General features: G+C 38.0%; 1 protein-coding gene across 15 annotated transcripts in view; it reads left to right on the top strand.

Annotated features, from left to right (window-relative positions):
- The window catches only part of TEX14 (testis expressed 14, intercellular bridge forming factor), a 31643-nt gene extending 14252 nt beyond the window's left edge, over positions 1–17391 (top strand). For 6 of the 15 annotated variants that reach the window (XM_067309750.1, XM_067309748.1, XM_067309744.1 and 3 more), the window contains 18 exons: positions 560–666; positions 1739–1818; positions 2333–2596; positions 3142–3242; positions 3570–3689; positions 4284–4362; positions 5066–5156; positions 6466–6528; positions 7614–7741; positions 8535–8725; positions 10343–10394; positions 10824–10895; positions 11761–11838; positions 13380–13497; positions 13713–13808; positions 14774–14883; positions 16093–16156; positions 16345–17391. In XM_067309750.1, the coding sequence (XP_067165851.1) occupies positions 560–666; positions 1739–1818; positions 2333–2596; positions 3142–3242; positions 3570–3689; positions 4284–4362; positions 5066–5156; positions 6466–6528; positions 7614–7741; positions 8535–8725; positions 10343–10394; positions 10824–10895; positions 11761–11838; positions 13380–13497; positions 13713–13808; positions 14774–14883; positions 16093–16156; positions 16345–16381 (1851 nt within the window). In that variant the 3' untranslated portion in view covers positions 16382–17391. Of the gene's footprint in view, positions 1–559; positions 667–1738; positions 1819–2332; positions 2597–3141; positions 3243–3569; positions 3690–4283; positions 4363–5065; positions 5157–6465; positions 6529–7613; positions 7742–8534; positions 8726–9307; positions 9455–10342; positions 10395–10823; positions 11009–11760; positions 11839–13379; positions 13498–13712; positions 13809–14773; positions 14884–16092; positions 16157–16344 lie in introns of those variants that run through there. The other 9 variants (XM_013962040.2, XM_067309746.1, XM_067309747.1 and 6 more) reach the window with 9 other exon arrangements.
- The last annotated feature ends 339 nt before the right edge of the window (positions 17392–17730 follow it).

Here is a 17730-nt window from a genome sequence, read left to right as displayed (position 1 = left end):
TGTCTTGTTCTTCCTGGATCCTTAGAAAATAATTTTAGACCTTAGATTAAATTAGACCGGTGCCTCTGTAGGGAAGAAAGTCTTGCACTAAAATGGGGGTGGGGCTGGGGGAAAAGAGGAAGCAGAAGAAGGTGTTGGGGGAGGTGTTGTATACTTGGTTATGGAAGCCAGAGCTATCACTTCATAATAACTTCTAGATTGTTTTGATTATTGAAATGTAAGTAGTTGACATGCTTAGCCCAAAGAGAACGGTAAAGAAAGAAATTCATATTTGCTGTGGGAATAATCTTGAATTGTCTGGATCCACTCATTCCCTGTGGAACCACATGTTGGGGCAGTCGTCTTGCACATGTATGAAACCTGCTAGAAATCCATAGCAGAGTTTTTACTGGGTTAAGGCCTGGAGCTGTCATCCTTTCGCATGAGCAGTGCTACTGAAATAAAGCCTTGGGAATACAGTTTGCATGGTCTGGTTCTTAGTATGCCTCATAGCTCTCGTCAGAATTACCGCAGGAGTGCCTGACGTGTGCTGAGTCACGGCTTGTTGGACTCGTTTCAGCGATTGCTCCCACGTGTATCTCAGAGATGCAAAAAAAAGTTCACCTTGCAGTGTCAGAAAGGGGGTGATTCACGTTCTGCAGCAAGTGGAATTGAAGAAGAAAGGTGGTGAGTTCTGATCGTATCCACAAAAGAATGAATTCCAGCAGATTCATCTCACTACAGCCACTGTCAAAAGTGGACACATCCAGGGTTAAAGATGACGTTGAATGTTTTCTCGGTAAGCCAAAAGCCACCCATCCAATTAGGACCCTGTGACTCGTCAGCTGCAGAGCTGACAGGATAACTGCTGTGACAAGGCAGCTACTGGTAAGGAGTTGTGATCTGACAGATTCCACATGCTTTTCTGCCAGAGCTCTGTGGTCGCCACCCAAGGGCTAGAATTGGCAGAGGTAGAAACTGGTGTGATGAATGATGTCTCACTATATTAAAATTGTTTTAAAATGTTTAAATGACTTTAATATATATAGAGATGTATGTTTATGTGTATGTATATCATTAGACGTGTAAATATATGTGGAAACGTGCATAGTTTTCAAGGGGTGGTGTCAAGTAGGTTGGTCCTGAACTGTGGCAATGCCTGAGGAGAGCAATCTAATAAGGAAGTTTAAAATAATACTGATACTGGTTAGGATGGTTCCACTCTATGCACAGCTTCATTCAATTCTAAGTGGAAATACTTAGACTTTCATAGGTGTAGAACTAGGCCCGATGTTAGGGGCTGCGAGTGTAGGAAAGTCTTGCTAAACCATACATTGGTTAGTCTGGTTTGCTATAGTGGTTTTTTTGTTTGTTTTTCTTTTAAATATTGTCCCTGCTCTCTGTAGTTGTATCTTTGGTGTCCACTGATTGGCTTACTGACCTAATGATGCAAATCTACATAGCACTCAGTGTATATCAGTGTTTAGATATGTCATTTGAAGGTAGTTGACAGCCTTTGAAATCTAGATTCTAAATTATCACTTGTCTAGCTAATCCATAATAGACCTAAAGTCGTGTCTGTGCTTTCTAAGCTTCTGTTAGTTTTGTTCAGTATGTTAATTCCATTGGGTTCTTAGAGCATGTGTGCTCTGAGCCTTTTAATTAACACTGAAAAAATTAGTGTTTTGCTGACTTGCAAATCCTTAACACGATACACTTGTGAATTAAGTTTGATGTGTTTCCTAACAATCTATTGTAGGTGCTGTCCCAAATCAACACCTGCAATTCACAGTACCAAAATAAGTGAGGAGAGAAGGATGATGCAATCAGAATGGAGGAGTAAGTAAATCAGTGTTAATCAACATTATGGTTAGTGATCCTTGCTTGCAGGGTGGTGTATTAAAACCTCAACATTTTGTCACTTAAAGATCTGGATGCCTTAACTGATCTATTAGGCTGTTTTGGAGGAAAACAAGATGAGTAGGATCCTGTCTTGCTCATTCAGGGTGTGGAGTCATCACAACCACAATTTTGACCCTGTTCTGAGGATGTAAGGGAGGGACAGCGTATAATTCAGAGAGGGTAGTATAGCAGTGACCACTGGATGGCAGTACAGCATGAAAAATAAACAATTCAAACGAATGAAAATTGTTCTTGTAAAGGCCTGTCCGCATCAGCTTATGCAGGTTTTGAACTTTCCTTTAAAAGAGAAGTGTCTAGCTCTTCTGACAATAAGAAATCTACAGGCTGTAACCTTAACATTTCCAAGTCTGCAGACACCATGAAACACGGGGAAAGGTTTGACATTTCAAATTCTGTTGTGTGGACAGGTGACTTTTTTCCTTTTGTGTAGCTGAGGTAAAACAGATGGCCAGAAGAGTGGCTTCAGGACAACTGGAACTCATCTCTCCATATCCACCCAGTGAATATACGTCTGAAAGTGAAGCTGAGAGTATAAAGGAAGCCTTTCAACATGTCACTGTCAGAGTCCAAAAAAGTCAAGACTGGCAGAAAGATAGCGGGTGGAAGGCAGGTGACAGTGTTGAGGATCTGGGCAGTGAGGGGAGATCTGAATCTGAGGAGAGTGACCTGGAGTCTGCATTCAAAAGTTTTGGAGGTAAGGCTGCAGAAAAAAATATTTTGTCTCTCACACTCCCACTAGATTTTAGCTTCTGTGATTTTGTTACAGTAATTGGCCATCTTTTTTTCCAGAGTCTTCCCCCAAAGCAGGTCAATGGGTTAGTCACTGAAGAACATAATACTTTGCTTAGTCTATTATTTATGTTTTAATAGATGAATGTAGTGTCCAGTGAGCTCAGAGACCCTTCATCATTGATTATCTTATCAGCATTAGAGACCCAAAGCTTTCAAATCTATGGAACATGCTTTCCTGCCTTTATTTTTTCAATCAGACTTCAAAGATGCTTTTTCTGTAGCACTGCAGTGGATAAGCACGCTCATAATAGTTATGGAGAAAGGAACAAGGAAAGCTTCACATGTCTGGATTAATGATGTGAGTGTTTAACTGTCTTTATTGCAGCATGTTCCTGACAGATCAGGTAGCTTTGCTGTCTTTACTCTCACTGATATTCCCTCAGTGGTTCTGACCGCTCAGTCCACATTATTCTTTGCGTAATAGTTGCATCTGTTGCGACATACTAGGGAGAAGTTGCCCGTCACCATCAAAAGATGAGCAAGCAGAGTCTGGAACGGCCCATCAAAAGAATTTGGTCATTCCTCAACAAGTCGAGAATCTCTCCAGAGTATGTATAGTAATCCAAGAAATCTCATTTTTGCTAGTTATCTATAAAACAGTTTAGCCTAGACTCTGCACATTGCACAGTGAACTGTGATGACAGCTAGCTAGTGCTGACTTTTCAGTTGCAATCTGATTAGCAATCCTTCTCCACCCCCACCCCCTCACCTCTGTAAACTGTGAGGGTAATCTAAGCAGCAGGAACCAGGACTGAAACAGAGTGGTCAAATTAAATATTGTTTCAGCTTGATGTAGTGTTTAACATTATGGACTAAAATGCATATTCTTCAATAGGGAGTGGAGAAACCATCTTAAATAATAACATCTTTCACAGGTGCATTCAAAGGAATTATGCTGTTCCCCTGATTCATCTCCTGATGTGTCTGAAGAATTTTTGACTCCTGATCCTGATTATTTCCTTCCTCCCACTATTCAAGAAAACTCAAAACTAGAGGTAAAAATCACAGCCTAGGCAGGAATGAAATCTATGTCAAGAACTTTGGAAGTAAGTAAAACCAAATGTGGCTTTATTACATTCCCATTTGATTTGAAGAAGTGCTGCAGAAGACTGAAGAACAAAAATTTTTATTCTCTTTTGAAAGAACATCTACAAATAAAGATTTATCTAAAAGTCAGAAAATTCTAATGCTTTTCCTTTAAAAAAAAAAAAATCAGAAGCCTGTTTTCTTAATTCAAGTTTGTTTACTAGGAAATCATGTAATCTATGGAGCCATAAGATTACGCTACTGTAGGTTGAGGAAAGTTTAAGGCTGCTGATATTCTCAGCCTTTCCTTCCTAGTTCTATCCAGCACAGCACTCCATAGTCTTAAAACAATCTTTATTCATTTCCTAAGGAAGACTTGAAACTAGTTGTATGGATTATTAAAATCAATCCATGCTGTTTGCTGTTGTTCCTCACAGTGGCCAGCTCTTAAAAAGTGTATGTGTCGCCCTTCTGATAACTTTGAACTTCATCCTATAGGAATTGTCCCACACTTCACAACTTGCCTATGAGAAATTGAATTTGTTTCCTTTTTTCCCCTTCAGACCTCAAATCCTGAGGGCAAATTAGAAGATACTCAAGAAGTCTGTGTACAGAAACAGCTATCTGGTGATGCTGGATCAGGTATTGCTGTTAAATGTGCTCTTTCTTTTGAGGGTCCTTTTGAGTCAGCAAGAACAAGTCTTTTGTTGCACTTATATTTTTGTCAGCAGCGTTCCTGTTAGAAAGCTGAAGCTAGATTCTTTTGGGCCCCTTGGTCTCTTACTCCCCATTACATTAATGAGAGTTCAGGGCACATAGGATTTTGGAAGATGGGATTTAGGCATGGTGGTTAGGTTGAGTGCAGTGATCATATACTTGCTGTGTTTCAGTTAAAAACCTGCTTGCAACCTTTGTTTTACGTTCTAGGGCTGAGTTAACCTTTTCATATAACTTGCTACGGTGCTGGAAACAATTAGAATTGTGTTTATACATTAATACTCTTATTGTTTGAAGTCTCTTGAGTTTTAAAAACTGTAAGAGCTGACAATGTGTGTGCCAAATAATGCAAGGATCAGCATTGTTCATCTGTTCTATTATTTGTCTTACTCAGCTCAAATCTGTAAATATTGCAGTGTTCCCCAATGCTCCAGTGGTTGACTATCTAGCAGCTGTGGTATGTTTATGAAAATGTGTCTTTAAAAATGTGTTTGTCTCTTGACAACAACAAAGGTCACAAGAGCTAAAAAATACAATAAAGTTGTAATTTCCTGTTCAATGAGTTGTGTCATTTTCTTTTGTACTTGCAAAACCCAATAACAAGGGAACATTTGTTATTTGTATTCAGGAGGAAAAATATTACTCTGCAGCACAGCAGCGCAGAATTCTGGCAGTAACGCATTAGGAGTGAATCAACTTAGCCATATGCCTGTAGCCAGGTAGAAAGACTATTATTTTCATTGCTAGTTCGAGCATAAATTAGGTTATAAAGTATGCTCTCTATTAATTCTGCTCATATATCTAATATTCAAATAAGATGCCAGTGGTGTTTTTTAATGAACTATGTATAATATTTTCTTGGCAAGAAAATATTAAAAGGACTTTCACAAGTCTCATGGGGCTTTGTCTTTTACTGTTTAGTATCTTTTTGTCTGCCTAATGAGGGAAATAGAAAAAATAAGTTGTGTATATTCAATTCCTTTTACACTTATATACAACAGTCTTAAATAGAGCAAAGATAATTCAGATTAGGACTTCTGTCATCGGTTTTAGATTTTGATGTACTTTGGTATTGGAGCTCAGGTGGCATGAAGATCATGCCTTTCCCGTGCCATGGGAAGACTGATGCAAGTATGTTCAGTGCAGCTTGCCTACAGATGATATTATCCCAAGCTTGGATACTTGCAGTCTCATTATCTGTCAAACATGAGGGTTATGTCCAGTATTTCTGTGAATTTTGTATTGTCTAATACCTAGAGATGTCAGCCAGGATCGCCACCCCATGCTGTAAGAGGTATGTTTCCCTTAAAGAGATACAGAAGATCTTTCAGCAGTAGTTTTCAGGCTTCTTAAGGGCTCCCCTTAGCTCATCTTTATGTTCCCCTGCAATTAGCAGTTGCTGAATTTCTCCAGAGTATGGGAGTAAGAACTGTATTTACTGTCAGTGTTTGTATTCTCTCCCCTCCTCTAGAGGGACTGAGTTACCAGTACCAAAGGTAGGTAGCAAGTGTAAATGCTTGGTCTTATGGTAAAGGGTGATGTTTCTGTTTCCTCCCCTTCCTTAAGAATTGAGCTTTTGGCAGCAGGACAGAGTACTGTTATTGTCTGACCATCTAGCAGTAATCATCTTTGAATCCCTCCTTGACCTTGAAGAATGTTGTGATTGTTTGAGAGACAATAGCTTACGGTGCAGACTAGTCAAAGGATGATAAAACAATGTAGTGATGTGTATTCACAGATTTTTATTTAACTTTCAGTTAGTTTTCTTTGGAAACTGCTGATGTCGGTTAGAAGCGTTCTCTGTATTGGATACAAGTCCGTAATGTGCTTAAAACTACATTTTCATCTAGCTCTCCTTCTCCCTGTCTTCTAAGGCTTTAAGCAAAAAGTTTTTAGGAGCTTCAGTCTATCCCAGAGAGAAGGTAGTGCTTTAAATGTATTTAGTATCTTTTCTCTTTAAAAATTTATTTTCATAGTTTTCCAAGGAGATCAATTAATATTAGTTTTTTCCCCCCTTCCTCATTCCAGTGGTGAAGCAGCACAAGAGGTGATACTAAGGGAGCCGCAGAAAGAATCCAGAGAGAAGGATATGTAAGGCCGCAGACTGTTTCCTACTGAAACTGCAGCAAGTTGGCTTGTTATCATTCCAGAAGTTTTCTGTTCATGTAAAATGAGAACATATGACAGACCAAAACAGAGAGACAGAATACTATTTAAAGTATTGAAATAATATTTTTTCATAAGTAGGGAGATTGATATAAAAGAGCAGTCATGTATCTTAGCTTACTTGAAATATTTTCATATTCATAAGCAATTAACTTAGTATAATTTGGGTGTACCTCTTCACGCTTAAGTGCGAGTATTCCTTGTTTCTTCTGTGTAAAGTACACAAAATAAATTAAATTATGTTAAAGAGCAAATTGCTAGTGTGTAGTTACATAAATATTATTACAAAAATAGGCTGGTGATTGTGATTCTTAGGAACAATTAGCAAAATAGGTTTGTGACTTAACTAGTAAAGTTAGTTTCTTTTTACAGGTAGCTGGGATTCGAATATAAATTACTGATTTGGTAACAGTCAACATCTGATCATTACATGAGAAAAATGTAAACAAGGGTATATCTGCAATAGATGTTAGATTTCTTAATTTCTCAGTTCTGCACCTGCTTAAAAACATTTGTAGTTTGAGTAGACATCACTGCCTGTGCAGATATTTAGCAGTTTCACTTTTACCTGTGTAATTCTTTTAAAGGCTCCTAAGACTTAGTTAGTCTTAGCTTAACAGATCTTTAATTTTCATTAAGTCTTGGGATTTTCCTATGGCTTTGGAAATAGTTTTGTACCTGCTGGTTCACATTTGAAGCTCTTGCCCTTTTTGGAGGCAATTTACTGAGTTTCTTCTTATAAAAGAATTATTAAAGGGAAGAAGTTCCATAAAGGAAGGGAAAGCTGTTAATTAACTTCTTCTGTCTCTGCAAGATCATGGAAGATGGTGTTCTTTAGCCTTCCAGAAATTCTGCGAGAAGTTGTCAAAGGGAATGTCTAACTGCCTTCTGAAAAGCTAGCCAAGACTGAACAAAGTGAAATTTAAAGAACCTGAAAAGAGCAGAATTTAGTAATTCAAAAGCATAAGAAGTGGATATTCTAACTGTCAGAGTATCTTTCAATTCTTTAGATCACTGACAGATATTCAGGATTTGTCAAGTATTTCCTGTGAGCAAGAGAGCTACTCTAAGGATATAAACTGTAAAACCCCCCGAGCGAGTCATGCACCGACGAGTGTCAGCACTCCGCTCAGCTCAGGTAACTGCGGAGGGGAGGGAAGGAAGAATCAGTGACTGACTGAACCTTTCTATGCCGGGAGTCAGGTTTCTCTGCCAGCACTTGCTAATGTCAAATTGGTTGGTGTGAATCATGGAAACTCCCTTCATGTAGTACCAATGCAATAACGCCAGGCTTGGAATAAGTAATCATAAGAAATGGTATGCTTGTGGTTTGAAATCTTTGCTTTGGCTGTGGTAGTTGCACCTTTGTAGCTAAAAGCCTGTTTAATCAAAGGAATCTGATATGTAGAACTAAAGGAGAATTTATAGACAGACAGCTGAAAAAGCCAGTATCTGAAAGGTCTCTGAAAAATAGTTACTTGAGAATTGATGCTTATGGTAGCCTTCAGAAATCATAAATTGTCTTAGAATTTGAAACTGGTATGGAGTGATAAATGTAGGGTTTTTGCATTTTAAAGCCAGACAAGCACATAGTACATTGTCAGTGCTGCTAAAGTGATCTCAGCATTGTTGAATTTGTTAAGTGTTGTTTAGGGGTAATGAATTACCTTGTGCTTTGCACTTTAATTAACTTTGTGCAATAGAGTATTAAAAACTTTTAAATTGGCAAAGTCTTGGGCCATTAGTGTCTGAGATGGAAATCCCAGGCAGAAATCTGCTAAGAGATCACTTACAGACAATAATTTCTTTAGTTTCTTGTTCAAATTAGCTGGTATACAGAACTTTTTATGCTTCTATTCAAATATGACCAAGATATTTAAAAAAAAATCCAAAAATAATTTTCCAGCTTTGCCATCTTTTTTTAATTCTAGAGGAAAAACTTCCAGTAGCCATTGAGAAATACAGACACTCTCATGAAATAGCTTTGGATACTTCCTCTTGGGTTTCTCAAGAGATTTCCTCTGCAGTATCCAGGACATTCACTACAGCTTATGAAGAAGGAAAGAGCACCGAAACTTCCTCTGATTCTTCAGGAGCTTGCTCCTCTGGATTGAACAAGCTTGTAAGTCTAGGAAATAATACATTAGGCCAGCCCAACTTTTAAAATATTCTAAAAATATTTTTCCTTAAAATAAATACAAGACAAGAAATATTATGAGTATTTTGAAATCCTGGATCTGTTGATATTACAAAGTTCTAATTGAATTCAAAGCAGTCCATGTGTGCCACTGCTTTTACAAGGAGTTGGCTTCCCATTACCCCTAATGTTGTGTAGATGTGTGCCACCATCAAAATGGGCTTGCCTGCCCTCCGTCCCTTCCTTTACAATAAAGAACTGCCATTTGCCTTGCATTGGATCTAGTAATTTTGCAACAGCAAAATAATAAGTATCAGCAAGTTGACTGAGTAGAAAAGGTATGTTTTTGTTGGTGGGGCGGGAGGGAGAGAAGGGGGCTGGGGAGTTGGTCTTCTGATGGATCAGCAGCAGGCTGCTTATCAGAACCACTCCGAATTCTCAATTTGCTTGTGAACTACAGCTTTTTGACTGTGTGGAAGTGAGGGTTAAATCTGAATGAAAGTAAATGTGTGTGTTCATTAAATATGTAAATTTTTATGTGGAACTGAAGATTTCTTAAATTTATAGTTGGGGAAGGTAAATGAGCATGTAAGTGAGTGACTCCTTGAAGAAAATTACAGATGGAAGCCTCCTGGTAATAAGGGTAGGTTGGATGCACGCAAATGTTCAGAAAGCCCTTGTATTAGGGGATTAAGTTTGTCCCTTTTATTACATGCACAGACATAATGTTATCAACTCTGCTGCATCAAAAAATCCTCTCTTGAGCTGACAATTTCCAAGGTCACTGTAGCGATTTCCAATAACCTTCTTGGAACTGAAAATATTCTGGAGCCACAACGTTATCTTAACTGCCTTTCCGGGCCATTTATGTATAAAATAGTTGCCTTTATGCCTTTCTTATTGTTATTCATTGATGGGGTTGTAATTTAAAGATTAAATTAGAGTTTGTTCATCCAGAACAGTAGTGACCATGTTCACTGTTGACAGGGTCAGCTCAGCGTCTTTGGCCTTGCGTAGCAGACTGCTGGAATTCATTAAGCCCATTAACGGCACTGTGCTGCCTGCACTGGCACTGCGGCGATATTTGATCATGTCACTTTCTTGTCTAAAATTTCCTCTGGAATTAAGTGTGTGAAGCAGCTGGCTCCTTTTGAGAACAGTGAGGGCTTGCCTTTGATTACAAATTCTTGATTTGTGGGGAGATCTCTTGCTTTTTATGGGTGTGCCTGGCTTTAATATTAAAAGATTCAAAATGGAGAATGGGATCTTCAGAGATGTCAGAACTGTCCCTTTGGGGGATTCTGGTCCAGTTGTCCATACAGAATGTTAAAGGGTTAATGTTTGCATGGCTGACAGTACCTTAAGACCAGCAAAAAGTCCCATGAAAAGTTATTTAAGCAAAATTTTTGAAATGTCTGGCTTATCTGGACGCTACTTCTGTTTTCATATTCTGAACTGATTAAGCAGCTTGAATTAAAAATTAGTGAGCTGTTTGCTGCTTACTTAAGGACTTACCTCATTTTGGACTTAGTATGTTAAAGGGGAGGATTGAAGAAGTCCTTTGGTTTACATTGTTGTTTCATTCTGTATGATCTTGCACAGAGCAGGTTGTCAGTAATTGCTCCATCCTTGAGAAGCATCCGGAAGGAATCGGGTAAGTCTACACATGCACACTCAGACTTTAAAAGAAATTTTACAGCTTTGCTTTTTCTCCTGGGCATCTCTTTTTATAGGGAGAAATAACAGTACAAGTAATTGTATGTTACTAGTAACTGTTAGCTTACAGGTGCAAACACAAAATCTATAACCTAAGAACTCGGACCTCTAGTAAACCTACATTTGAAGTGTAAATTTTATTGGCTTGAAACTTGCACTGCAAGATTGAGACCTTTATGTGCAAGTCTAGCTGTAGATGAGTTTTCCATTTTGAAATTATTTAAGGATGTTTGGTAAAATGTGAATGAGCCAGGCTCAGGAAGGTTGATAAATGAAATATGTCAGTGAGATACTGTCATAATCAAAGCTTATGTCACAGTTATTAAGGATTAATCACTGTTAATTAACTAGACATTTTCTCTCTCAGCACTCTCACAGACATCTAACCACTTCATTGATGAGCTGCCTCCACCAGCCCAAGAGCTGCTGGATGGAATTGGTAAGAGGCACTTTACCCAAAATGGTATGAGACTTGCCAGCTGTGTTTTAAAGCCAAGGGCTGTACTTCAGTACACAGTCAGGATTTCTCCCAAATCATTCACTACAAAAATGCACAAGAGCTTCCAATTTAGTTGGAGTCAGGTCAATGATTAGGAAGTTAGGCATCAACAGCTTAAATAACTGGCTTCAAGCTCCCCATAATCAGTTAATTCTTGAAGTTCCTGCATTTCATACAACAGTTAGTTGCTGCTGATGACAGCAGCTAGGCTGTCGAGTGTAGATGTAATTTAACACTGAGATGAGTTGGTGGTTTTTTGGTTTTTTTTGTGTAGATTGAAGTTTTCACAGGTGTCCCAGAGATGCATGTTGTCCATTAAAACAAATGCAGGCTGGGTAGCTGCATTACCCGAGTAATTTGCAGAGCTTAGTTTCAATGATTTATGTTTCTTTTTGTAATCACATAGATCTTCAGACAGAACACAGTGCAAAACTCATTATTTTTACTAGTGTGTGTTACAGAAAGATTTACCTTGGTTATTCAGCTAAAACTCATCCTAAACAAACACCAAGCTTTTGGATAATTAAATGTATATAGGTCCTGTGCTGGTTTTGAAATGAGGCACACAGGCACATTCTAATCTCTTTATTTCCTCATTCAGCAAAACAAGGAACATGGAGACTGGCATCAAGTGAATAAATTGTGGTCAGGGTCAATTTGTAAGATTAACATATGAACTAATTATAGATTATGTAGAGATTTTCATCTAGGTTTGGATAGATAAAGAAAGATGGCACCTTAAATGGTATAGAGTCAATTTAGAAAGAATATCTAGATCAGTAGGGAAATATGCTGTTTTTATCAGAATATTTAAAGCAGCAAGATTCCACCACTCAAGACTTCAAAGAGGAGGCATTGTATGGCTGTGGTGTGCCGATAAAAGGTTAGTTGACAATAGTCCTGACATAGAGATTATAAATAGAAAACATTTTCTGTGTTGTTGCAAGATTACTTGAATACTAGTAGCTATATGTTCAGCTGTATGACAAGCTTTATTTTATTTATTTATTTATTTATTTGTATTTGTGGCTATCTTGGCAAACTTCACAGAAACTTGAGAGGGTTCTGCCTTTCTTGATATCATATACAGTATTTTCCTGAAACGGTTCCTTCTTCATCAGTGGCAAAAAGTCTTAGTGTTTGCTGTTTTCTGTGCATTCTCTTCTCTAAAGTCCACAAGGATCTGGTGTGGAAGATTTGCAGGTCTGAGCTATCTGAATTAAACTTCTACTTTTATTATGCTTCTGTAATGTATGCTGTGTCCAAGCGTAAGTGATGAAACCCACAGAAGTATAGGTGGTGAGCAGCTGATGTAAGAACGAGCGAGTGTTTCCACTTCGAGCAGGTGGCTCAGTCACCCTAATTGCTTATTTCTTATTCACCGTAATGAAGTAATGCTTCTGATCTCATGGCGTAAGAGAATTGCAGCCACTGGGGTAATCAGTATTTTGTTTCCTATTCTGTTATAAAGACACCAAAGATAGCAGTAGTGAATCTTTGTGCCTTTGAAACTCCAAATAATAATAGGTGGGGAATCATTTTTAGATGGACAGCGAATAATGTTAGAGGAGCAGAAAACCTAAATCTTTATAGACTCTGCCCTGCATCTGTTTCCCATGAGTCAGAAAGTGAAGTGGAAGAGCAGTTTAAAAAAAAAAAGGGGGGGGAGAACATGAGTTAGTTTGCACGAAAGCTAAATAGAATAGTCACTTGAGAATGAGATTGGCGCTTGTTTGTGTTATCTTACAGCTCTGTTAGATCTTTTCCATTTAAAATTGTTACCCAAAGGATAGAAGCTACTGTGACTTTATTCATAAGAGTATCTTGTTTTTAGGTGGTGAGGAATGCAGCAGCCTGTATTGCTTGCTGTTCAATCACTGTGGTTTTGTTGTATTTGCATAAAGTACAGCTATTTCAGACTCCATTTTTGTGACAGCCTACTGCTTCCTGCTTATCATAGCTTAGCAGAAGGTGGCTGAATATATTCAGATGCTGTAAGGAGCAGAACTTACCGAGATAAGTCGGGGCGGGGGGAGGGGGGATATCACTGGATTTTGCTAAATAGGGTAACAAAGCTAGCATCCACAGGTTTTCTTTTGATTTTTCTCCCGTATCTAAGTTAGTAAGGGGAGAGATTAAAGATTAATTTCCACGTGCATTTTCCATTTTAGTATGAAGCAAAATGTTTACTCTTGTGAATCTAAAAACGTGGTACAGTAAAATATTTATCTAGGTCTTGCTATTGACCACTTCTAACTTAGATAGTGTGAATTTACTTACTCGGTAGAAAATCGGATGATTGAGAAAAGAATAACAGAGAAACGGGCAAGTGAAAGTTTCCCAAGTGCAGTAGATAAAAACAATTTCTTTAGTATCTTCCTTCATACCTTTGATATTAATGCTAAAATCTTTTTCTGTGAATAGTTTCCGATCAAATTAAAATAGAAGACAGAGAGGCAAAAAAGGAAACTGAGAGAAACGAGAAGAGAGATCATAGCTTATGGACTGAAGAGACATTAAATCTAGCAGAGGAAACGGAAAGGTATGAAAAAGACAAGGATGATAGGGATGTGGTTTCTAAGGCAGGTTTGGCTATAAATTGTAAAAAATTAGAATAATGCTACCAGTATATTTTATCAAGATTCTGTTCTTATAGCAAGTCAACTCTGTTAAGAACCCTGATGGTTATGATTGTTTTCTTCCAAAATGTATAATATTAAACTTGCCAGCATCCATTTTAAATCTTTTATTCCACAGGGCTCATTCTACTCTTGATGATATTTTAGAAAGAATGCTTCATACAGTTCCAGAAGATGAGGAGAACCAAGAACAACCTCAAGTGCACACTCCTAGGTTAGTTGATAATTGATACTTTGTTCTTAAGTTTATCTTATGTTCTGTGTACAGACCTATGTGGGACTGCCACTCTTTAGGCAGCAAAGTATTGGGGAATTCCCCAGGAGGCATCAGGCTGAACTCCTAGTCCTAAATTGAGAGGGAAAATAATGTTTTGCTAAGATGATTTTCTGTAGGTGGAAAGCAAACATTTCCAATAGGCTTGGAAGGTAGTGCATCATCTTTACAGAAATTAGAGATAATTTGCGAGAGTGGTAGATTTTTTGAGATAATAAGAAAGAAGAATATATATTAGGAGAACAGAATCATGAAAGCTCTTTAGAAAAGATTTTAAAGAAGAATTTGAAAAGACAATCATACTCTGTCATGACAACGTAGGAAGTAGTGAAGAAAACGGCAGAAATAATACAGTCATTACTTTTTAAGAAAAAGTGTATGTCCCAAATACCTTTTTTTCCTCTTAGAACCAAAGATCAGAGCCTAATAACTCTGAATGGTTCCACACTGTGTCAGTGAGTCCTGCCAGTAAGTCATTCCTAAGGTATATCTTACTAGGGAACACAAAATAGTCTTCTGTTTGGCATCAGAATTTTTTGAACATAGAAGGCAAACATCATGATAACCAGGAGGATCTTACTGGTAGGGGAGACAGATTCCTGCAGTATATACGCAGCCATGTTCATAAAGGGCTCAATCCAAGCCCCTTTCACAGTCAGCCAAACTATATTCACATAATGCTGATACACGAGGAATCATTGGAGTCTGCTTACAGATGTAAAGCACTTCTGTAGTCTTGGTGTGTGTATTTGTGCGCGCGTGTGTGAAGTTGCCCATTATAGGTCAAGGCAAAAATAAAAAGGTGTTTAATATCTCTAGAGGCTTCTGTTTTAGTGCTCTGTATTCAGTCTCTCTAAAGGAAAATACAGAGAATTGGGGTGATATGCAAATTTCTGTCATTGAAGGGCTGCAAACCTGAACGATCCAGGAGATGGTGGAATGAAGAATGGAGTAAAGGAATGCAAAACAAGGGGAGAAAGCAGAGAGCCAGAAAGCTGTGCCGGGAGTCCTGAAGGTCCCATTCATCTGTAAAGCTACTAGATGCTTTGCTGGGCAGTAGCTCTTTTATTATATTGTTAGCACTGAACTTGTTGAGCTTGCACAGAGTAGGTTTCTTAATAGTTTTTGTTCTTTTCCTGATACCTTTGCCATTTGGGTACTGTTTCTTCCCTCTGCTTTTTAAAGAAAGGAGGCTGCTCTGGACTGGAAGCTGGTCAGGACATATGGGAAGAAAGAATTAGAATCTAAAATTCAAGAGTCAATATGAAAATGAAAAATAAGCTGGCATTTTAGTCCTAGTGATCAGCTCCTTAAAAAGTAGAAAGATCATCTCTTTCTGGCCAAAGTTTTCATTTTTGCATACCAGATGATCAGTGAGAAAATCTTTGGCCCATAGGTGAGCTGAGTCATGGCAGAATACAAGGAACTACATAGAAGAAGGAAATAAGATAACAGATAAACATTCCTGTGCTCCACCTGATTAAAAAAAAAAAAAAAGAGAAAGTATTTCTGGTATAGTTCTACTTAATTCCAAATTTCCATCAGGAATTGTCAAAGCTGGCTGGTATTCTGCAGCTCAAGTAAAAGGTTCCCATTATTATCAGTATTTGTCAATTAAAAACTGCTTTGTAAAAATACATAGGAGCTTGTGTTTTGTCTGGAAAGAAAAAAAAATTTAAGACAGTAGCCTTTCATTTTCAGAGAGAGCTTTTGGTTTTTCAGTGTTTAATATAAGATGACCTGAAGCTAATCTTCAGGGTGAGAGTTAAAAACTTCTACAGCAGTCAGCTTTACAATACAAGTGTTTAGCTTTCCGGATAGTCACCCAAAGTTTGAAATGTCCCAAATCACTGGTTACTTTTGGAATTGTTGATGGTAATTTTAAATCTGAAAATAAAAGGATTTTGGTTGTTACTTGCACAACATTAACAGATATAGCCCCATTTGCTGTCATACTTCTAGAGAATTAAGATCAGGCTTCAGCTTTTGAAAACAGGGAATATTTTCTCATCACAGAGAGGTCTGTGGGTAATACACTGAACAGAGCAACAGAATTGAGGCTGGTTTCTGATTACAAATGCAACTTAATGGATTTAGCAAAGGGAACTGTAGTGTTTGATTCTACATGCTGTTAATGTGCAGACAAAACCAGAGCTTTCTCTTTGAAGTGTTGTGTGGCTATGTGGTGTTCTTGGTTCTGTGTTGAATTTACATGTTTTTGTAGACCCACATCATGAGGATCAGAAATTCCGCTTACGGCGTCAACTATCTTGGGCTTCTCCGTTCAGGTGAGCTTCTTTGTGAGTTAATTTGGGCTTTTGGCAGAAATTAGAACATTTGTATGTTCTCTCTTGGTTTCTGTGGCCGGGAGGCAAAAGGGGCACTGTGAAATCCCGTTCTCTTCAGCTCACACACATTGATATAAGAAGAAGCCAACCATGTAACTCTGTTTTGTTTGTTTGTTTTTTCCCTACAGGGTAATTGTACTGGATCAGAGCAGCCCTCCTCCATGATGAAAATGGATAGTGAATAAATGCTAATGTATCATCTGCTTACTGCAACTTGTACAGTGTACAGTCTGAACTGCAACCCTTTTTGGCCATGCAAACAATTGTAATGCTCAGGCTTTAACTGCAGCAGCAAACACAGAAAAGAATCTAATGTTTTACTTTGTAAAGCAGTTCTTATTTTTATGCTATCATAGCATATCAAAGACAGTATCCATAATACCACAAAACTAAATTGTTTTCTGAATGTAACATCCTTACAAGCTTGCTATGATGTTTGTTTTCCTGTGGGTGCACGCTTTCCTAAGCAAAAGAATTTCTTGCTCTATTGCATTATGCAGACTTCAGTATTCTGGACAAAATGATTATAATTCTGTAGGCTGCTCTTACTGTTCAGGCTCTTGTTTAGTTTTACAGTGCTGGAGTGTAGAGTATTGTGTTACAGCCCACATGGTGTATGTTTTTCCCTTGCTCATTAAATTTAACAAGGTAATTTCCTGTTTTCTCTTTTCTTAGTGGTTTTGTAATCTAAAGTTGAACTGATTTGTCTGATTAATGGGACTAATTGCTGTGCAAAAATTTAATGAGAAAACACCAGTATTATCCAGAGATTGCAAGTGGAGCAGTACATTCACTGCCAGTATCAGACAAAAATAGAGAAAACCTGGTTAGTATTATTAAGATACCTCTCTGCTTAATCGAACCACACTTTTGGTAGGCTTAATCTGAAGAGATAACTCTGGGTATAATTGAGCTCTGCATGAGGCTTTTTGATGGGCACAGCAACTTCATATTTTAACTTTTCTTGTGACTAATACTGTCTCGGTACAGAAAGCTTAAAGATTGTCCTGATGCACCTTTGTACCAAACATTGGGGTTTTGGCTGCCTTCATGCAGTTTTTGGGTGTACTGCATGTTGCGCTCTCATCGTTGTTCATGTACAGAAATTCTGCCTATCTGTAACTATTAAATTAGTTCATTTGGTTTAACAATACCAGTAAAAGTTTTTAAGATTACCATGTTGCCATGTGTTTTTTTTAATTTTATTTTTTACTTGTTTTTAACTGTGTTTCCTGCCATTAGACTATGTATATGACTAGATACTGATGTAGAGCTTCTCCAGCGAAGATGCCACAAACTCTGGCAGATTAGGGGGAGCTTTCTTCAGAAGATCTCAAGAAAAGATAAATGTCCTTCATCCATGCTGATTAAAAACAAAATTTTCTTTAGTCATAGTGATAAAACAGAAGGGCCAGCAACAAGGGAGTTAGTCTGAGTTCTGTAACCCGGCTTAACAGCAGTGTGAGTGCCTGGAAAACAGTGTTCATGCTTGTGCGTTCCACTGTTCTGTCCAG

The sequence above is a fragment of the Apteryx mantelli genome, chromosome 22 (genome assembly GCF_036417845.1).
Source record: "Apteryx mantelli isolate bAptMan1 chromosome 22, bAptMan1.hap1, whole genome shotgun sequence".
In the NCBI taxonomy this organism is placed as follows: Eukaryota; Metazoa; Chordata; class Aves; order Apterygiformes; family Apterygidae; genus Apteryx; species Apteryx mantelli.
The sequence above is the reverse complement of the archived record's forward strand: the minus strand, read 5'-3'. Positions and strand labels throughout refer to the sequence as shown.